The 23,086-nt window shown below is 41.7% G+C and overlaps 1 protein-coding gene across 2 annotated transcripts in view; it reads right to left on the reverse strand.

Annotated features, from left to right (window-relative positions):
• Slc25a16 (solute carrier family 25 member 16) overlaps positions 1-20,709 on the reverse strand; it is a 30,407-nt gene extending 9,698 nt beyond the window's left edge. Inside the window, exons 1-6 of one of the 2 annotated variants that reach the window (XM_063239601.1) lie at positions 20,462-20,707; positions 16,289-16,381; positions 10,812-10,945; positions 9,788-9,851; positions 7,981-8,102; positions 7,687-7,753 (exon numbers count right to left, since the gene is read on the reverse strand). In XM_063239601.1, coding sequence (XP_063095671.1) covers positions 7,687-7,753; positions 7,981-8,102; positions 9,788-9,851; positions 10,812-10,945; positions 16,289-16,381; positions 20,462-20,585 — 604 coding nt within the window. In that variant the 5' untranslated portion in view covers positions 20,586-20,707. Of the gene's footprint in view, positions 1-7,686; positions 7,754-7,980; positions 8,103-9,787; positions 9,852-10,811; positions 10,946-16,288; positions 16,382-20,461 lie in introns of both variants that reach the window. The other variant, XM_063239602.1, reaches the window with a different exon arrangement.
• Between the last annotated feature and the right edge of the window lie 2,377 nt (positions 20,710-23,086).

Consider the following 23,086-nt stretch of genomic DNA (forward strand, 5'->3'; position numbering starts at 1 on the left):
AAATTTATATATTTATAAAAGGGTAGGAGAAATAAGCATGCAGAAAAACTATAATGCCAGCATTCAAGAGGCTGAGGCAGGAGGACTGCCATGAGTTCAAGGTCAGACTGGGCTATACAGTGAGTTTGAGGCCAGCCTGCGTTACATAGTGAGACCCTGTTTCAAAAAAGAAGAGGAAAAGGAAGGAGAAGAAGAGAAGAAGAGGAGGAAGAAGAGGAGGAACAGGAGGAGGAGAATATTAAAAAATAAGCCAAGAAAGCAATACAAAAGAAAATCAGTAAAAAGAATAAAATATGAAGATAAAGAAATCAATCTAAATGTATCAATAATCACAATACATATTAAATAAAAGATGGGAAAACAGAAAATAAGACGAAAAGCCAGGTGTGGTAGCACACACCTGGAATCACTGCATTCGTGAGGCTGAGGCAGTAGGAGAGGAGGCCAAGTTTCAGGCCAGCCTGGGTAACTCAATGGCTTGGAAAACTCTGTCTCAAAAATAAAGGGCGACTGGGTGTGGTGGTGCACGCCTGTACTCCCAGCACTCATGAGGCTGAGGCAGGAAAATTATAGCAAGTTCCAGACCAGCCTGGGCTACAAAGTGAGTTCAAGGTCAGCCTGAACTGCATAGTGAGACCCTGTCTCAAAAAGACAATAATAATAATAGTCCTGGGTTCAATCCTTAGTATAGAAGGAAGAAAGGGAGGGAGAAAGGAATTTTAAAGTCTTACATTAGCATGATATGTTTTGTTAAAAAAAAAAAAAAAAAAAGGAAACAAAGACAACTGAATACCAAATATTACAGATGAAATAATAAAGTGAATTTTGTTTAAAACAATTTGGTGGCTGGAGACATGGCTCAGTGGTTTTGCGCAGTCATGATGAGCCTATGGCACATGTATTACTATTTTTTTTTCTTTTAAAAGAAATGACATTAACAAAGTTATTTTTTTCTAAACTAAAATCTCAGTATTCAGGTTTATGGCACTTTTGTAATAAATAAGTGGGATTTGTGTTGCAGTTTGGGTACTCATTTCCTTTTTCTTTCTTCTTTTTTTATTTTCCTTTCTCTTTTTTTGGAAATAGGTTCTCAATATGTAGTTTAGGCTGGCCTCAAATGCCTAGTAGTCCTTCTGCCTCAACCTGCCAAGTGCTGGGATTACAGGCATGCACCACCATGCCTGGTTTGGCACGTATCTTTAAAAAGTTCACTGTCACTGGCATGTTCAGTTTCCAGCACCACACATACACATACATGCTGGGGATGAGGGCACACCGAGTAATTGAGAGAACAGATTACGATTGCTCACAGGCCAGGTGTATGGCGGCACACCCTTGTAATCCAGCACTTAGGGGGCTAACGAAGGAAGATTACCAGTTCAAGGCCAGCCTGGGATACAGTGAGTTCAAGGTTAGCCTGAACCGCATAGGGAACAACCCTGTCCAAAAAAACAAAAATAAACTGGGTGTGGCAGCACATGCCTGAAATCCCAGTCTTCGGGAGGCTGAGGCAGAAAGACTTGCAAATTTGAGACCTGCCTGGGCCACAAAGTGAGCTCAAGGACAGTCTGAACTGCATAGTGAGACCCTGTCTCAGACAATAAATAAACAAACAAACAAATAAATATAAACTGAAGGTAGGTGAGGTATGGTAGTTCATTTGTTATTGTCTACTTTTGAACATTTGAAATTTTCTAAATATTAAATAAAAATATAGGGGCCAGGGATTTAGCTCAGTGGCATAAATGCTTGCTAAGCACCTGCCTGGCAAGCACAAGGTCGTGAGTTCAATCCCTGGTACCAATAAATAAATATATAGTAATAGACAGAATGAAGGTGGAGTAGAAATTAGAAAAAATGCATACCACAGGAAAAACATAAAGGCCAGAAAAGTAATGAAATATGCAATTTAGGAAAGCAGTGTCAGAAGCAAGGACTATGAAGTAAACCTAGAATCCCAGCAACTCTGGAGGCTGAGGCAGCATGATTGCAAGCTCCAGGCAGCATGGGCAACTTAGCAAGACTTCATCTCAAAGTAAAAAACAAAAGGAGCTAGACATAGTAGCATATTCCACGAGGCAGCAGAATATAAAGGTCAATCCCCCCGGACAATTTATGGACTTATGGAGACCCTGTTTCAAAAATTATACCTTTATCTGAGCATGCAGAAAGCTGAGGCAGGAGACTGCCAGGAATTTGAGGTCAGCCTGGGCTACATAGTTGAGTTCAAGGCCAGCCTGATTTACATAGTGAGACCTTGTCTCAAAAAAACAGAACAGGTCAGGTATAGTGGTACATCCTTGTAATCCCAGCACTTGGGAGGCAGAGGCAGGAGGGTCATCATGATTTTGAGGCCAGCTTGGGTTACATAGGGAAACCATGTCTCAAAATAAATAAACAGCTAGCAAATTGAGTTTAGCATGGTGGTGTACACCAGAACCCAGCACTCTGGAGACTTGATGTAAGACTGCCAATAATTCTAGCCAGTCTGTATGCTTTCTTTTTGGGTTTTGTTTTTGTTTTTCAGATTTTGTTTGCTTTTCTTTTTTGTCTTTTTTTGAGACAGGGTTTCACTATGCAGTTCAGGCTGGCCTTGAACTGGAAGCCTGGCTCAGCCTCCTGAGTGCTGGGATTACAGTGTGACCACCATGTCCAGCTATCACTTTTTCCTTTGCTGTTCTTTCAACACAGAGTCTCACTATGTTGTCCCAGCTGGCCATCAATTTGAGATCCTCTTGTCTCCCTTTCTCAAAGAGATTACAGGCTTGCACTAACATTATTATTACTTCTATTCAGTGCTACCCAAGAAGAAAGGAAAGGAGAGGAGGAGGAAGAAAGGGAGGGCAAGGCTGTTATTTTCACAGGGTATGTTGTTACACAGCAAATCTAAAGCAGGTGTACATAACATGATGCTGGCCACAATGGTATCAATTGTAGGAAAACGGCCAGCTATAGTATTATAGAAAACCAAATCAAGCAATAAGTTAAAAGTATAAAGTCATAAAAAACACAACAAAATTAGTACAGGATCTCCAAATACATTTAACAAAAATGGTCAAAACCGATGGAAATTCCATGCAGAATCCTAAGAGAGATTGTTGCACAACAGGAGGAACTTGTCTCTGCAGCATCAGGAACTGTACCTAGGCTTTCACCCTAAGCTACATACTCACTTTTTATTTTAAATTCTGAGTCAGGGTCTTGCCAAGTTGCTGAATTGCCCAGAATGAGCTTGAATTTACCATCCTCCTGCTTCTGCCTCTGAGACTGCTACAGGCATCTGTCTGTAATCACACCTGGCTTTCATAGTTTGTATGTTCTTGGATCTTTCCTTTTTTTTGAGACAGGGTCTTCCTCGGTAGTTCAGGTTGGCTCTAATTTATGGTGATCCTCCTGCCTTGGCCTCCTTAGTGCTAGAATTACAGCCAGCTTGTTCTTGGATTTTTGAGATGGGATCTGACTATGTAGTCCTTGCTGGCACTAAACTCACTATATAGACCAGGCTGGTCTCAAACATGAAATGTTTCTGCTTCCCAGGTGCTGAGATTACAGGCTTCATTAAAAGCTACATTTTAAAAAATTATAGCTAGAAAACAAAAACTAAAAAAAAAGAACTAAAAAAGAAAAAAGGAATAAAATTATAGAATAGTAAAATATCCATTCTGCTTGACACTCGTGAAAAAAGGAAGCATAAAGTAAAGGACTGGCCTGGTAAAATTTGAAAACTCGTTACAAACCTGTACTCTATTTTTTTAAAATAACAAACACTACAGATCACTAGAGAAAGAAACCACAAACAATGAAGGATCCTGGGTCGAATGAGTGTCCTGAAAGAGGCAAAAATTCCAGATGGACTAGGGCTTAAATATCAAATACAAAACTTTAAAAATACCTTTGTGATATAAAAGCACTAGGTGGGCCTGGCATAGCTTCTGCCTGGCAAACACAAGGTCCTGAGCTCAATTCCCAGTACCAAAAACTAAAAAATAAATACATAAAACTACCGTGCACTTAAAGAATGTACTGATAAATCTGACTACATTAAAACTCAAATTTCTAATTTAAGAAGAACAAGTCAAAATTTTAATAGCTGACACTGGTGGCGCACACCTATAACACCAGCACTCAGGAGGCTGAGGCAAAAAGATCACAAGTTCAACCCCAGTTTGGGCAACTGGGAGACACAGTAAGACCCTATCTCAAAATAAAAAAGGATCAGAGATGTAGTTAAGTACAAAAGTTCTGGATTCAATCCCCAGGACCTCCCTGCCAAGGGGGGAAAAAAAGGGTAACAGTAACAACAAACATTAGAGAAGTGTGGAACAACTGTATTTCTCATATATCACAGGCAAACAGGCCCATGTAGAAATTTAAATTTCCACGGCCCAGCAATTCTACTCTTTACTATTTGCCCAAAATATATTTATAAAACATGTTTGTGGAGAGTTTCAACTAATTTGGAAACTGTATGTCCATCATAGGCGGGTCAAACATATTGTGCTGTGCCCATGCAATGAAATACAATTCAGCACTGAAAAAGGGAAGGAGGCTCAAAACCACAACAAGGTACCTTTTCGTCCCCAGCAGGATACTGTGTGACCAAGTCAGGCATAACAAGCACAGGCAAAGATGTGGCAGAGTTGGAACTCACACTGCTACAGGGACATCAGATGCCACAGCCATGGGAAAAGGATCTGGCAACTCCTCCACTAGTGACATTAGACAGATGCCCAGGAGACACAAAAACACAGGTCCACAAGGAACTCCTAGGTTAGTATCACTTGATGTGCCAACAGGCGGGGAAACATCGCAAACGCTGACCCCTGCTGAGCTGAGGAAGCGCATGCACAGCATCATGGACAGAGGGGTACAGCGGGCAGGACAGAGAGCAAGACCAGAGACCCAGAGGAAGAGCCGAGCCGTAGCTGCACAGCGCTAAGCGCTCATGGCCCAGGAGCACATCGTTCCCTCTGCAGACAACAGAAATGTTCTCAAGTCCATGCGGGTGACACTGTGGAGCCATCTGAATACACTAAACCAATAAAGTGCTGGGGACCACAGATTCACAGTGACCGGTTTTGCATATTTCCCTGTGGGATAAAAGGAAGGATTGGGACTGCTGATACCACCCATCTGGGACTTCCCATTGACTCTTCCAAGCATAAGATCATCTCCAACTTCTTAAGTCATCACAGGATTATACTGGGGTGAAGACACTTCAAACGTAAGATTACCTACATGCTCTAGAGTCAGAGTCTTTGGATAAATTGTAATCCTGTGCTAGCCCCACCTATCATCATACAGACCAAATAAATTCATGGCTGTTTTGAGAGTGGAGGTGGTCAGATCCAGAGACATTAACTTCCCAGCCACTGTTAAAAGACGATACTTGTCTCTATTTTTTATTTTTTCTTACCACATTCTTGAAAATAATGATCAAAACTCTTGGCCAGGTTTTTGATACTGACAATCGGGACTCTTAGCCAGGTTCCCAATAAAAGAGCACACCTAACTTGGGCACATTTCACAACAGGTGAATTACGTCTGCACTGAACAGTTTCCATAAAAACAAAAACAAAATACCTTCAGAATTTCTGTCCACTGAAATGCCTTAAGAAAACGGTTCGGGACATGGTTCCGGGGTCGAGCAACTGCCTAGCAAGAGTAAGGTCCTGGGTTCAGTCCCCAGAGCGGCACAACAACAGCAACAACTAGAATTCTACAAATAATGGTGGCAGAAAATGAAACAGAGCCGCGTGCCTGCAGTCACAGCACATGAGAGGCTGAGGCAGGAAGACTGCCAAGGCTCCAGGCCAGCCTGGGACACACAGCGAGTTCAAGACCAGCGTGGAATACATAACAAACGAACAAACACTAAGCCACAAGCAGGGATGTTTGCAACTGCTCAATAGGAAAGTAAGCCAAATGCATAAGCAGGTACTTCCCAGAAAAGGAAATGGAATGGATAAGTAAATATATAAAGATACTCAATCTCAATAGTAATCAGGAAAACACAAAATAAAACTTTATAAGTTGCTTTTGGATAACTCAGTGGTAAAGCATTTATCTACTATGTCAAAGGCCCTGGGTTTAATCCTTAACTAAACCAAGAAGAGAAAAAAAGGTAATTCTATGTCCAACAAAATTCACAAAAATTAAAAAATCAGTTAATACCAAGCTAGAGAGGTAGCTCAGTAATACAATGCTTGTCTAGATTATAGATATTTCATTTTGTTTTGTTCGTTTGGGTACCAAGGATCAAACTCACAACCTCACACTTGCCAGGCAGACACGTGTGCAGCTGGGCCAAATCCCTGGCTATAGGGCTTGTCTAGCATGCACAAGATCCTGGGTTCAATCCTCAGCAGCACCCTCCCCACTGAAAAATAATAATACCAATGGAGATTTTTATTTTTGGTATTTGTTTATTTTTAAAGTGCTAGCCATGGAACCAGGCATGATGGCACAGAGCTAAAATTCCACCATTTTGGGAGGCTGAGGCAGGAAGATAACAAGTTCCAGTGTAGCCTGGCCAAGATGGCAACCTAGCAAAACCCTGTCTTAAAACACAACACATGAAGGGCTAGGGAGGTAGCTCAGAGGGAAGGCCCTAGGTTCAATCCCCAGTATTTAATTAAATACATTAAAGAGGGTAGGGGTGTAGCCCAGCGGTTGTGCACCCTTGGGGATAATCCCCAGTAGTGCCAAAAAGTAATGTGCTGAGTTTGGAACCCGGCGCCTCCAGCCTGTAGGGTAAACACTGAGCTACAAAAGGGAATTCTCCTGTGCATGACCTCCGAAACCCTTTATACTTTTTATTTTGTAACAGGGTCTCAGTAATTTGCCCAAACTAGCCTCAAACTTGAATGCATCTGATTCAGCTCAGGTAGCTGTGAATACAGGCAATGGCCACAGCCCTGCGCTCCTATGCTGTCTCCTGACTTTATGGTATTAATGCAAGTACACTACTTGTGGTTTTGTACTATGGCTTTATAAGACACCAGAGGAAACTAGGTAACACATTCACACAGTTTCTTCTTTCTACTTTTTCCATAAGTCTTCACCACTTAAAACGAAAGAAAAACCATGGTTTAATTCTTACTTCTTAGAAACATGCTCATAAAAATAAAACCCTTAACAACAATCTAAAATAAGTACATATTAACAAGACTACAGTTGCTCAGATATGAAGACTTTTTTTTTGGCACCAGGGATTGAACTTCATGCTTGCCAGGCAGGTGCTGTGCCACTGAGCTAAATCCCGGGCCTAGATATTAAGAAAATTAAGCAAACGTGCATTTCTCATCCTGGTGTGTGGATGCCAACTTTACACACAAGCTACTACTACATGATCATGTATGGATCATAAGTTTATTCTTGTCTTTTTTTTTTTTTTTTTTGTATTTTTGAGACAGGGTTTCATTATATAGTTCAAGCTTGCCTTGGGCTCACTTTGCAGCTCAGGCTAGTCTCAAAGTCACAAAGATCCTCCTGCCTCAGCCTCCCAAGTGCTGGGATTATAGGCGTGCACCATCACACCCCGCCATCTTTGTCACTTCTTAAATGAAGGGGACTTTTTCATTTCATGAAAAGCATCATTTCATGTTACCACTTAAAAAAAAAAAAACAAAACTGGTGCCATACTCTAAATAATACAAGTAACACCCTACCAAATCTGAAACATACCTGCATATGGAGCCATTCCTAATATAGTTGGCATCAGGCCTCTGTAAAATCCAAGGAAACCACCTTCCTTTTGAGTGAAGGAAAATTGGAAGTGAAATTAGATTATGCTTAAAGGCCAAAAGCACGTAATACAATAAAAACAATCTTCTGAGACTTTTCCTGAAACATGAAAATGAGCTTTCATAATGATTATTATTAGTATCAACATTGTAAAGAAAATAATTAGACACCATTCAAAATATCTTCCTAAATAAAAAGGACCCGTGATATGAGGGAAAAGTAAGTGCCCAATACCTTTGCATAGATGGTTTTGAAGGCATGGATAATTCCTGTGTAGGTGTGCTCCCCTTTCACCTGGAACGCTAAGCGCACCCTGACCACATCAAGAGGGTAGGTACAAATAACTGCTGTCATGCCTGCAAAGAGAGCCACAAGGTGACAAGACAGTAGCAGGGCCTTTTCACTGTCCTAGCCTCAGTTGATGTTTTTAGTTTTTTGTTTTGAGCTAAGTTGTCACCAAATTGCCCAAGCTGGTTTCAACTTGAGATTTTCCTGTCTCAGCCTCCCACAGTGCACCACTATGCCCAGTTTAGAAAAACCTTACTGACATATACATCTATGCATATATAAACATGTCTGTACATTCTCTATTGTTAGTAGCATTCTCAAAATATAGCAATTAAGAAAACCAAATGCGGGGGCTGGAGAGTTCGATCCCCAAAACCGATAAAAAAGGAAAAAGACCAAAAAAATGCAGCAGGGTGGTAAGACAATAGGATCCCCTAAAGTACTCAGGAGATTAGTCAGGAGGATTGATGAGAGTTCAAGGCCGGCCAAGGCTACATGGTAAGTTCAGGGCCAGCCTGAACTACATAGTGAGATCCTGTCGCAAAACAAACAAACAAAAACAAAAAAGTAAAAATTGAGTTTATAAAAGTTTCTTCAAGTTCTTTCCTTTGTGAAATTATATTATTAGCACCAAAACAGAACAGAATCAGTTAGATCATAAGGATTTTTTAAAACAACCTTACTATGTTGCTCAGGCCGGCCTGAAAGGTTGGGCCTACTTAAGCCTCTTCAGCAGCTGTGCCTACAGGTGCATACTACCACCCTCCTGGCTTCATACGATGAGGTTTTACACAAAAACGTACACAAAAGGGTACAATCATAATTTTCTTTTTTTTTTGGTCTTTTGGGGGTTATTTTGCCAACACTAGAGATGGGATCCACAGCCTCATCTATGCTAGGCAAGTGCTATAACACTGAGCTACACCCCCAAATTATTTTCTATTTAGAATTTAGGTGAATTTGTCCTTGACCAAGCATAAAATATAAATCCTCAAGTCACAGAAATGATTCATACCAAAGATCAAACCTGGTTATGTTAATTTAGCACTAAGTTCTCTATTTTCATGAACATATGATTTCAATTGCCATAAACTAGCTGAGGCTGTTTAAATCTTTTTTTCAGCCAGGCATGGTAATGCGCACTTGTAATTCTAGCACTCAAGTGGCTAAAGCAGGAGGATCAGAAATAAAAGGGCTGGAGATATAATTCAGTGAGAAGACCAACTGTTCAATCCTCAGTGTTGCAGAAAAAAAATTAAATAAATAAAAAGTACTGGGGATGCAGTTCTGGTACAAAGACCCTAGGTTCAATCCTTAGTATCATAGACAAAACAAAACAAAATCAAAGGATTATAAAATAGAATGCATGCTTTCTGCCCAGTAGTTGTTTTGTTTTGGGGGAAAGGCTGCCTGATCAATGTCATACATATTACCTAAATCAAATTAAGTAAATTAATGGAAAATTACTTTCTCAGAAATATAGCTGGCCAAGGTGGGTGACTGGGCATATCCAGTAATCCCAACACTTGGGAGGTTGAGGCAGGAGGTTATCATGAGTTTGAGACCAGCCTGGGCTACATGGTGAGTTCAAGTCCAGCCTGGAATACATAGCGAGAACCTGTCTCAAGAAGCAAAGAGGCAGGGGATATAGCTCAATGGTACAATTGGTTGCCTGGCAAGCATGAGATCATGAATTCGATCCCTGATACCCAAAAAACAAGAAACAAAAGAAGAAATACAGTGCTGCTCTTACCTGCCAAGGATCCAGCCATTAATCTGTGCACATGACCAGAAATTCCCAGTTTTGTGGTAATCAACTAGAAACCAGATACATCAAATTAAATGAGACATCTTTTAAATGCTACCCATTTCACTTAACAATCAAGATTTATTTCAAAGAGGTACAAGTGTAATAAAATGTAATAATAGGTATGAATAAAATGAGCATAACACACAAAGTTGGGCAATACCTCGTCATACCAGACGAAGGTATTTCTTCGAGTTTCTTCCTAAATTTTTGCACTTTTTTTGAGATTGGATCTTGCTATGTAGCCCACGCTGGCCTTGAACTCCAAGTAATCCACCTGTTTCAACCTCCAGAGTACTAGGATTATAGGTGTGCACTACCATACCCAGTCCCTAAATTTTTGTACTTTTGCAGACACAATCTACCTTAGTTATCTATCTTAGAATTACATACTATATACTACTACCCTTAAAATGTGAATGGGGGTAGCAAGAATAAAAAGCTACTACAGACAATGAGCCTCAGTCTCTGATGGCATCGATTCTGACAAGCCAGTTTGGCATGCAATTCCATCTTTGCTGCTTGCTTCCATTCTAAAATACATTTCATGTGGGCAGGGATGCCACTCAGTGGTCCGTGGTAGAATCTGGGCCTAGCCTACATTCCTAGCTTCCATTCCCAGCACCACACACACAAAGAGACAGACTAACATTCTTTAAAATGTAGCAACCCAGCACTTGAACTCACTATCTAGCAAAAGCTGGACTCAAACTCACAGTGATCCTCCTGCCTCAGCCTCTTGAGTGCTGGGATTATAGGGTGAGCCATTATACCCAGCCAAAGTCATTTTAAATAGCTCAAAGCACACACATGCGCAAGAACTTGAGTTCAATCCCTGGTTCAATCAAATAAACAAATACATACATACATACAAACAAATTGTTAGTTGCACCCCACAAAAGAGAAAAAAATATTGGGCAAGTTAAGCGTGATATTCAAGGATAAAGAGAAAAGAGGAAAATTCAGCTACCATTTTGTACCGCTCAAATGCCATAAACTGGATTGCGCCATAGGGAAAGATTCGAATCATCATGGCACCATTTCCTTTATACAATCCAAGGTATCCTTCCTTTCGAGGAACAGCACACAATGCAGAAAATACTCCTATTTTTAGAAAGATTTTACAAGAAAAACATCATTAAAACAGAGGAAATTATTGAAATTTAAATTTCCAAGACAATCACTCATAAAGATTACGGTGCCATCATTCATGATAGAATTTTTTTTCTTTTTCTTTTTTCCTTTTTTGAGACAGGGTCTCACTATGCAGTTCAGGCTGGCCTTGAGCTCACTTTGTAGCCTAGGCTGGTCTCAAACTCACAAAGAGGCATTCTGCCTCGGCAACCCAAATGCTGGGATTACAGGCGTGCACCACCACGCCCGGCTCTTCATGACAGAATTTTGCTTAAGGAATAACACAAATAGGAATTTTGATACATCAGTTAAACTTCCTTAAAATATACCATATACTCAAATAAGTATAAATAAACAGACCTTGGGGGCTGAGGATTTAGCTCAGCGGCATAAGCGCCTGCCTTGCATTGCAAGCAGGCAGTCACGAGTTCGATCTCCGGTACCAATAAAAAAAGAGTAAGACAAAAAAAATAAATAAATAAACACACCTCATAGAAAACCTGCTGTAGGCTTGCAACATAGCTCAGTTGTTAAGTATATGCCTAGTGTGCACTGGCCCTGGGTTGGAGCCCTAGCACCATAAAAACTTTTTTTTTTTGTGGTACTGGGGATCAAACTCATGACCTCACACTTGTTAGGCAAGCTTTTGTGCCACTGACCTAAATCCCCGGCATAAAAATATTTTTAAAAAAATTAAAACCGATGGGGCTGGGCATTTAGCTCAGCAGCATAAAGTGCCTGCCTTACAAGCTCGTGATTGTGAGTTCGATCCCTAGCACTGACAAAAAAAAAAAAAAAGATTAAAACAGACAATATAGTATTTCAAGTAACTAATTCATATAATTTTCATTATAATAAACCGTTCTAATTGCTCCATTTGATTGTTAGTTATTATTTGTGTCCTTTCCCTCCTTGGGAGACAGAGTCTCCTATTTAGTACAGGCTGGCCTTGAACTTACAGCAATCCTCCTGCCTCAGCACCCCTTCCCAGTGTTGGGATCACAGACCTGTACCACGACACCCAGCTTTATTCATGTCTTGTGCCTCATTTGTAAATTAAACTTTGTCACATCTATGTCATGTATGAATGCATAAGAGAAAATGTTATCCCTATCAGTGCAATGAAAGGAGTTATGAAAGTCATTTGACTGGGTTCATTTCCAATTTCAGATGCAAGTAACCTTTAGAGCCCTTTCTAATAATTAAAAAACCGCAAACACTAAACAGCCAAGCAACATCATATCCCAAAAGCACTTTTTAATAAGCAAATATCTAAACGGAAGAATGTTTTATTAAAAAGAGTTCATTAAAGACTTCATTTTGCTGGAAGAGAGGGAAAGGTTAAGCTCTGTTTAATCTGATTCAAAATCATCTGTACTCACATAAGAGTCAGTCAAGTGTAGAACATTGATTACCTATTAGGGACAAGCAGGCTAGTGGCAAGGTCAAAGTACAGAGGAGGTCAGATGTATACAGAAAGCACTCATCCTGTGAACATCTGCAGTCCTGGCACTTTGGGAGGCTGAAGCAGATCTGTAAGCTCAAGTCCAGCCAAGCTGGGAAATTAGGTACTTAGCAAAACCCTGTCTCAAAAAACACCACTGAAAGAATGAATCAATGAATAAATGAATATTATTCTTTGAAACATTTAGAGTCATAAATATTTTTGTAAAAAGTATTTTAATGGGGCCAGGTGTTTACCTCAGTGGCGTAAGTGCCTGCTTGGCAAATGTAAAGTTGTGATTTCGATTCCTGGTACCAAAAAAAAAATTTTTTTTTTAATGAGCTGTCTGTGATGGCACAGCCTGTAATTTCAGCACTCTGGCAGGCTCAAGCAGGGGATCACAAATTTGACCCAAGCTTGAGCAAGTTAGAGATTTAGCAAAACTCTATCTCAAAATAAAAAGTAAGGGCCGGGGACTTAACTCAGTGGTGTAAACTCCTGCCTGGCAAGTATGAGGTCATGAGTTCGATTCCCGGTACCAAAAAAATCAATAAATAAGTAAAAATAATGATTGCTCCTCCTGCCTCAGCTTCCCTGAATGCAGGAATTACAGGTGTACACCACCACACCCAGCATAATATATACAATTTTATATGTTTATTTCTTATCTACATATGCATACACATAATCACCACTTTAAGAACTATCTTATAGGGGCTGGGGATTTAGCTCAGCGGCATAAGCACCTGCCTTGCAAGCAGGCGGTCGTGAGTTCAATCCCTAGTACTGATAAAAAGTTAAAAAAAAAAAAAAAAAGACCTATCTTATACAAGGTGGGACTACTTAGAATAAAATGCCAAAAAATATTTTTAAGAATGAAATTCTAAATGTCACTAATACTTTTTTTGACCTGTCTATCTTAAAGGTACGCAACATTCCTGGTAATATACTAATAGCTTGCTGTTGTTCCAGGATTCTGCTTCAAGCTCTGCAGCATAGCCCAGGGTACCCAGCAGGGCAGAGCACAGCAGGAAATGTAAGATGAATACACGAAGGGCTGCTCCCCATCCCTAGCTGGAGGGGATTGAGCTCCACATTCACAGGCTGGGTCACTATGAACCCCCCAAGAAACTGCTATGCACCTTCTTTTCACCCTCAATTAGACAACAAAACACAATCAGTTCCTTCTCTGTAGTAGTTTATAATCTTTCAGTAAGCCCAACATTCTGATTCTTTCTTGCCTTTCTTGTGTGGAGCTACAAAATTCATGGTTGGATCAAGAGATAACTACACTTCTTTCAATAGACTTCCCTAGCATTAAAAGTGAGCTACAGGGCTGGGGATTTAGTTCAGTGGCATAATTGTGAGTTTGATCCCTGGTACAAAAAAAAAAAAAAAAAAAAAAAAAAAGTGAGCTACAGTTAATGTATGCCATGAATATCCACTCAGGTGTTCATGAAAAATCACATGTTAAAAATCAGTTGGAGATGGGGCTGGAGATTTAGCTCAGTGGTATAAGCCCCTGCCTGGTAAGCATGAAGTTGTGAGTTTGATCCCAGTACCAACAAAAAAAAAAAAAAAAAAGTAGTCCCTTCAAAAATCAGTTGGAGGCTTGGCATGGTGTCCGCTTACAATCTTGGCTCTTGGGAGGCTGAGGCAGGAGTACTGCTATGAGTTTAAGGCCAATCTGAACTACATATCAAAACTCTGGCTCGAAAAGACCAAAAAAAAAAAAAAAAAAAAGTCAGTTGGAAAAACAATTGACCTCTTCCCCTGATTAAGCCTCTTGCCGTGCACGGCTGCGTGCAGCTTGCACAAGGATGTGTGGCACTCTGGCCACTGGAGCGCGGAACTGGAAACTTTGGGCTCCACTGCAGTGACTAGAGTTTTTACTACAACCTAACTTCTTTCTTCGTCTCTGTACATATTTGGATTTTTCATTCTTTGAATTTTTTTTCCCTCCTGTGTTAGGAGTGTAGCACCAAAGTAGAGAACACGCTTATCATGTGCAAGGCCCCGAGTTCAATCCTCAAGACCACAAAAACACTTTAAAATGAAAATCTTTTAGGGCTGTAAATTTAGCTCAGTAGCGTAAGTGCCTACCTGGCAAGCACAAGGTTGTGAGTTTGATCCCCGGTACCAAAAAAAAAAATTGAAAAAAAATCTTTTAAACTGGGCACAGTCTACGATTCTAGCACCCAAGAGACTGAGGCAGGAGAATTCCAGTAAGCAGATGGCATGAGCTACATAAAGAATTCAAGAGAGGCCTGAACTATACACACTCTCAAAAAAATAAACGAGTGGGTATAGTGGCACATGCCTGTAATCCCAGAACTTGGAAGGCTGAGGCAGGAGGATCATTTCGAGTTCAAGACCAGCCTGGGCTACAAGGTGAGCTCAAGGCCAGCCTGAACTGCATAGCCAGACCCTATCTCAAAAAGACAAAAATAAATAATAAATAAAATAAAGAAACAAAATTTCAACCATGCTTAGACAGTTTAGCAATTCAGAGGATCAGGTTTCAAAATAAAAAATAAAATAAAAGGGATTGGCGGTATGGCTCAGTGTAAAGGTCCTAGGTTAAATCCCTCGTACAGAAAAAAAAATTATTTCCCCCTGCAAATTGGAAAAGCAATACATGAAGCTTGACAAAGTGGTATGCTTATAATCCCAGCTACTCGGGAGGCTGAGGCAGAACAGCAAGTTTAAACAAATCTAGGGCCCCTGAGCAACTAAGCAAGACCTTGTCTCAAAATATTAAAAAAAAAAATTTTTTAAAACACAGTTATATAGCTCAAGATCCTAAATTCAATCTCCAGTACAGTAATAAATTAACCTTATATACACATATGTGCATACTAATTATATCTTATGCTGCTTCCATTAAGATTTCTACAAAATACCCAGAATAGTGGCACATGCCTACAATCCCACCATACTGGGGCTGAGGCCGGAGATACTAAATTTGAGCCCAGCTAGGGCAGTTTAGTGACTTACAGAAACCCTGCCACAAAACAAAAAATAAAGCCAGTCTTGCTGGCATGTGCTTGTAGTCATAACACTTAGGAGGTTGAGGCAAAAGGATCATTTGGGAGTGAGGGGAGCCTGGGCTACATAGACACTGCAAAGCCAGCCTGGACTAAATGTAACAAGACACTGCCTCAAAAAATGCCCTTCCAAATTTAAAAACAAATTTAAAAAATATATATAAGAGGTAGGGATATAGTTCAAAGTGAAGGCTTTGGATTCAATCTTCAGTACCAAAAATAATTTTTGTTCTAGAAACCTTGAGTTTTTTTCTTCTGTTTCTTTCTTTATTTTGGTGCTGGGGATTAAACCCAGAACCTTCCCACATCCCCAACACAGCACCCTTCCCACTTTTTGAGACAGTATCTTGCTAAGTCACTAAACTGCACAAACTGGGCTCAAACTTGCAGTCTTCCTGCTTCCTTCCCAGAATGCTGGGATTACAGGCATGCACCACTACACTCAGCTGTTCACGTAATTGAAGAAGTAATTACTTCAGTCTTGCATTTCCCAATCCTCATCTCTGTCACTGATTGGATTAAAAATGTCAGGCTGAGCTGCTGTATCTATGAGGAGCATAAATCATTAATCACAACAAACAAATATGACTTCCTCAATCCTAAAATTTTAGATTGAAAAATATCAGCAACCCTAAAATGGTAATACATATAACCACTCTTGAAAATGAAAGGATTAAAACTGCTAAGAGGTACATTGCTAGCAAAATTTACCAAAAAACTTGAATTTCCTTAGTATCTTCTTTCTGGTATACTTCACAGCTGGAAACCAAGCAAGCAAACAGGTAATTTTCATTTGTCTTCCTCATTAGCATCTTAACTCACCTAAGTGCTTGTAATGGCGATTGTGAGCTTGTAATAAAACCTTTACTCGATCCAAAGGAGCAACTGTTGTTTTAGCACAGCATCCAGCAATACCTAAAAAAATATTTGAAACATCAAAAACTGCATACCATTCCTTCCAGGAGGGATATCATTGTTCCTTCAATCAGCAAACCTGCCCTTCCTTACAGTAGTCTCTATGTGGAGAAGTAGCCAGTAGCAGGGTATGCAGATGACTGGCCCTGTTCCCTGGAAGCTTTGTCTGTTTGTTTTTTTTCTTTTTTCTTTTTTGGTACTGGGGATTGAATTCACGACCTTGAGCTTACCAGACAAGTGCTTGAGCCACTGAGCTAAATCCTTGGCCCTGTTTGTTTGATTTTTTAAGATAGCACCTGAGTAGGTAGTTCAGGCCGTCTTGGAACTCACTATATAGCCCCAGCTAGCCTCAAACTCAAGATCTTCCTGCATCAGCCTCTGGGATTACAGATGTGCATCACCACGTTGATTTCCCTGCAACTTAACCAAACATGTCAGACCTAAAAATAAGTTCTGAGGTTGGGGATTTGGCTCAGCAGCACTAAGCGCCTACCTGCAAGAACAAGGTTGTAAGTTCGATCCCTGGTACCAAAAAAATTTTTAAAAAATTTAAGATCTAGCAGTGTAAATTGGATCCTAACACCCATGAACACAGGGAATTTTGCTAAAACAGAGCTAAGGAGATTAATACTGGAAGGTATTTTAACCAAGTAGAAAGTGCTGTTTGAAGTGACCACCTCTTCTGGATAATACTTTCACTGAACTGACAATGAGTACCCATCAATGAACCACTCCTGCGGACATTCAGCCAATATGTATTTGATATCTCCGAGGCTGCACCAGCCATGGGGTGTGGACGAAAGCAAAGTGCTTACGCAGTCTTCAGCACAGTTCAGATGCTGCTGAGCTACTGGCACGGCACCCTTCTCAAAGACCACAGGAAAACCTTTCTCCAGTACTGCCCGGACAGTAAACACTCCATAAGCTGGGCTGGTGAGATTGTCATTATGAAGATGATTACTATGATTGAGACACAGTCTTGTTATGTTGTGAAAGCTGGTCTTGAACTCCTGATCCTCCTGCCTCAGCCTCTGGAGTAGCTGTGACTACAGTATTATGTTCAGCTATGAGTTGTTACTACTATAAAATGTGAATAAAAAGTCTTTCAGAAAGAAGGGTTGAAGAGAGGGGAGAGGAACAGGGGGAAAAAAAGAGACAAGATATATCACGTACTGGTACAAATTCTCTATGATGAATGTGATTATTATGTATATATAAATTTTTTTTAAAAAAATAAACATAAATAAAAAGCTTTCCAGGGAACAGTGGCTGACACTTGTGATCCCAGCACTCAGAAGGCCAAGGCAGGAGTCAGGTAGATTGGGGTGTGGCCAGCCAGCTGAGCAGGAAGATGTCCTATGTTCAGCACAAAGACTCAGGAGAAATGTGCCAACCTTTGTACTTGGAACCAACCAAAGAGTGCTGTCTTCAAGTCTCCTCACAGGAAAGCAAGCAGAGCTTGACAGGACAGCCTACAGCATACACCCGGCATCAGCCTGAGGAACTGGGGATACAACAGCAGAATACCATGGGGCTCCTGACCACTGTGCTCTCACCCTGCAGAGTGTGCTTCTCTTCCTACTTGAGGTTGGCCCAAACCTACTCCGAAGAGCATGTTTCTTTTCTTTTCATTTCTTTGTATATGTTTCAGTGTTTTTTGTGAGGGAAGTGGTTATTCATTTGTTGAGACAGTCTTTTTATTTGTTTTTTGAGACTGGGTCTTGCTATACAACCCAGGCCAGCCTCAAACTCACAGTGAACCTTCTGCCTCAGTTTCCCAAGCACTAGGATTACAGGCATGCTCACTGTGCCCAGTCATTTTTATGCTTGTCTTGATCAGTTCTTTGCTCAGTACAGAAAGAACCTAGAAACCACATCCAGGAGACTCTAGCACTTTAAAGCCTGGTAACAGTCTCACCAAGTCACTAAATTGCCCAGGCTGTGCTCAGACTTTCGATCTTATTTCAGCCTCCCAGAATTCTAGGGTTACAGGTATGAATTTATTACAAATTTTTAAAATATAAGTCAAAATCACTCAAAGTACATACACACTTTACTCAATAGTTCAGCATGTAACCAATGTTAAAATCCACACTTTGAGACTAAGCATTCTAAGAGGCTAAAGCAAATCTGAGCACAGACAGCAACTTAGTGACTTAGCATTTCTGTCAAAAATAAAAAGGGGGGTATAGCTCAGTGCAAAGACCTGGGTTCAATCCCACTACCACAAAAATACATATTTTGAGATATCAAAAATTAATTATATAGGGGGCTGGGGATTTAGCTCAGCGGCATAAATGCCTGCCTTGTAAGCAGGCAGTCGTGAGTTCGATCCCTGGTACCGATAAAAAGGAAAAAGACCAAAAAAAAAAAAAATTTAAATATATGGGGCTGGGGATTTAGCTCAGTGGCATAAGCACCTGCCTTGCAAACAGGCGGTCCTGAGTTCGATCCCCGGTACCAATAAAAATGAAAAAGACAAAAAAAAAAAAAATTAAATATAAGCCAGATGTGGTAGTGTATGTTTGTCGTCCCAGCACTCAAGAGGCTGAAGAGGAAAGACTGCCATTCACCATATACTCAATGCCAGCCTAAAGTACATAGTGAGACATTGTCTCAAAAAAAAAAAAAAAAAAAAAAATCTCAGGCCAGGAGTTTAGCTCAACAGCAAAAGCACCTGCCTGGAAAATGCAAAGTTATGAGTTCAATCCCCGGTACAAAAATCCCTTTCCCAAACTCCCCAAATCACTATCACTATTTTGAGATAGACTACAATTCTAACTTTCACACCACAGAATTCACTTCAACTGTTTTTGAACTCAATACAAATGTAATCACAGTACACTTGTTTATGCCTGGCTGCTTTTGCTCAATACTGTGCTAGCCAAGTTAGGAGTGGTGACGCACACCTGTAATCCCAGCATTTGGGAGGCTGAAGCAGGAGGACTGTTTTGAGTTTGAGGCCAGCCTAAGCTACAAAGTGAGCTCAAGGCCAACCTGAACTGCATAGTGAGACCCTGTCTCAGACAGACCAAAAAAAAAAAAAAAAAATGGGGCTTGGAATGTAGTCAGAGTGAAGGCCTAGGTTCTTTTCCCAGCACCAGACAAAAAAATTAGCTCATCTCAACCTCTCAATTAGACAAAACTCTCTACAACTGTCCAACTTAGTACTCCACACACTGCTAGTTATATCTCCCCTTTGCACGTTTCTAACATGCGCTACAAGTTACTTTCTAATTTTGCTTATTGTCTTTCCCCTCAATGTTCCAGAAACGGTGAAAATTCCAGGAGGCCATAGACTTCGTTTTTTTTTTTTTTTTCCTCTGATGTATTCCAAGCAAAAAGCAAGCACACAGCTGGCACTCGGGTATACCCAGTATGAATGAACAAATGTCCTTTTCAATCACCAGGACAAAATAATTAAATTCTTAATACTCCCGAAGTTTACAGTTACATTTCTACAATATTTCTCATAATGTGAATTTTTAACAAATTCCTGGGCTTAAATATTAAGTGATGACAGCTCAGTCAAGCAATCATAGGGTGACACATGTATTCATGGGAAAGCACAGGAAATTTATTTTGAGACGGTGTGAACCTTTTGGCCGCAGAGTAACCCCAATACTAGAGCTTGTCAAGCGGTTGTGGCACAGTTTACTAGAATCCCTGGAACTACTGTGGTTGTATAAAATTTTGCACAATTTCTTTAAAAAGCTGGTCTCTAGTATTTGTTTTCCTTTAAGCAAATAGCAAAATCCAGTTTCTACACTCAGCCATGCACGACCTTGATAAAAGAAAGGGATGCTCAGCATGTTCTATGTCAGGGATCCCCTTCTTTTTCCAAGCTATCCAATCCCAGAACAGGTGCCTGGTTCAGTCGTTCCACGTTTCCAGTCCCTCTAGGAGAGCCTAAGATCCGAGGACCTAGTTGTCACCTGCCTGGTGATTACTAGAAAGAGGTCACAGGAAGTAAAGGCAAATAAATATCCGGCGAGCAATGAAGCAGGTAAGTCCAGGAATGTCAGCGCAGCCGCTGGCACCCGAGCTGCCCGCGACCCTGCCCCAGCCGCGAACACCCACCTCCGGCCAGGAAGGAGCGCAGCCAGTAGAAGTCTCGCCGGGCAGTGGACCCTCCGACTCCGGCCGCCTGCGGCATCGCGGGAGGAGGATCGGCCGCTGCCAGGGCCGCCGCCGCAGCCACCATGATCAGGCCACGTCGGGAGACGCTGGTGCCAACTTACAAAGCACAGGAGAGGACCATAGCTGGGGCGGGCAGCAACAAGAGGCCGGCCGCCGCGCGGGCGGGGCCGAAAGACAAGCACGGCGCAGGGCGCTGGCTGATGACGTATGGGGGCGGGCCAGGGGGGCGGGCTCAAAGGGGCGGGGGCGGGATAAGACGCCGCCGAAGCTGGGCTCCCCTGCTCAGCCCCGCCCCGCGTCTCTGTGGCCCGCCTTGCGTTTCAAGCAGGGCCTTAGGGTTCCGCGGAGGCGGGGAAGAGGCAGTGAGGGGGTCCCGTCAAAGCCCACCACTGTCCCAGCCATTGGCCTCTGTTAGCCAGCCAGATTCATTCTCTCTTTTCTCCTCCCCTTCTCTCCTTCTCTCTCTCCTCTGTCCTCTCCACTTTGTTTCGCTCGCTTTTTTGACAGGGTCTCACTCTGTAGCCCAGGGTGGCTTCGAATTTTGTGGCAATCCTCTTGCCTCAGTCTCCTGAGTGCTGGGATTACAGGCCTGCGCCCCCTTGCCCGACTTCTGTTTCTCGTTTTCCGGACAACACTCGGAGCTTGCTCCCTTCTTCCCCTCAGCTCTGCCCCTCTGAGCTCCTCCTGAACCTCAGCTTCAGCCCTCCCTCACCTCTGCTGATCTTTCATGCCACCAGCAACACCTCTGCCAAAAACAACATCAATAACTCAGCTGCTTTTTCGCCTCCCTCGGCGTTGGCACAACTAGCTCTGCCTCGCCTCCTCAGGCCCTGTGGATCTGTTTGCTCCTCCACATCCTACAAGTAGGCCCAGCTGTCAGTCACCCCAGCTGTATACCCCAACACCGCCTCCTCACCTCCCTCAGCTGCACACGCACACACACACACACACACACACACACACACACACACGCACACACGCCCAGGACAGCTCATTCCTACTGTGGAACTGAGGTTGTCCTAAAACTTTAGCCACTGGTTCAGAAATAGCTATTACAGAACTAGAAGTGCAGCTCAGCTGTAGAGCAAGCCTTTAGCATGCTCTAAGCCAAGGATTCAAACCTCTGCATGAAAGAGGGAGGCAGGCTGGGACGGAGGTGGGAGGATCACTGTGAATTTGAGGCCAGCCTGAGAAACATAGAATCTATCTCACAAAACCAAAAAACAAAACAAACAAACAAAAAGGAAGGAATGCCTAGTGGAGTGATTGCCTGTGATCAGGGGATTGAGACAGGAGGATCTCCTTGAGTTTGAAGCAAGCCTGGCTGCATAGTAGATTCAAGGTCAGCCTGGACTCCATAGAGAGATACTGTCACAAACAGGAGAAAAGGCGAGAAAGGGGAGGAACTCTATTCAATGAATGAGTCACTAATGCCAGGTCCAGTTCTCAAAACCGTATTTTCTTCTTTTCAGTTTTTTGTACCATAAAATAGGGAGCCATGTATAAATATTTATATTTTACATGTTTAAACTGAATAATCAGGCGTGGGGTTTAGCTCAGCGGCACAAGTCCTGCTTGGCAAGCACAAGGTCATGAGTTTGATTCTTTTTTTTTTTTTTTTTTTTCTTTTTGTGAGTTTGATTCTTGGTACCAATAAAAAATAAATAAATAAACTGAAGAACCATAAGCTCCCTATGGTAGAGATGATTACATGCATTACAAATGTGATTTAGGGGGGCTGGGGATTTAGCTCAGCAGAATAAGCACCTGCCTTGCAAGCAGGCAGTCGTGAGTTCGATCCCCGGTACCGATTAAAAAAAAAAAAAAAAAGACAAATGTGATTAGAACCACTGACCCTGTAATCCCAGCACACAAGAATCTGAAGCGAGAAGATTGCTGTGAGTTCCAGGCCAGACTAGGCTACAAAGTGAGTTCAAGTCCAGCCTTTGTCAAAAAAGACCTGGGGATTTAGCTCAATGACACAAGCACCTGCCTGGCAAATGTGAGGTTGTGAGTTACAAAACAAAACCACTGATCCTTAAAATTGGCTGGAATTGGCTTGAGGATATAGCTCAGTGGTAGAAAAATTGCAAAGAAGCCGGGTGTGGTGGCTCACACCTGTAACCCAGCACTCAGGAGGCTGAGGTGGGAGGATCATTGCAAGTTTGAGACCAGCCTGGGCTACAAAGTGAGCTCAAGGCCAGCCTGTACTGCATAGTGAGACCCCATCTCAAAAAAGACAAAAAAAAAAAAAAAATAGGCCAATTATGGCAGTACAAATTTGTAATCCAAGTACTCGGGAGGTTGAGACAGAAGGATCCCCATGTGTTTGAGGTCAGCTTGATTTACATATTGAGACCATCTCAAAAATGGATAAATAGGGGCTGGGGATTTAGCTCAGCGGCATAAGCGCCTGCCTTGAAAGCAGGCAGTCCTGAGTTCGATCCCTGGTACCGATAAAAACGAAAAAGCCAAAAAAAATGGATAAATAAGTTGGATGTGGTGCCACATGCCTGTAATTCTAGCACTCAGTAGGCTGGCAGGAGGATCATTGCAGGTACAAGA

Source organism: Cavia porcellus, unplaced genomic scaffold (assembly GCF_034190915.1).
Source record: "Cavia porcellus strain 051 isolate PalLab524CR breed Dunkin Hartley unplaced genomic scaffold, mCavPor4.1 scaffold_28, whole genome shotgun sequence".
In the NCBI taxonomy this organism is placed as follows: domain Eukaryota; kingdom Metazoa; phylum Chordata; class Mammalia; order Rodentia; family Caviidae; genus Cavia; species Cavia porcellus.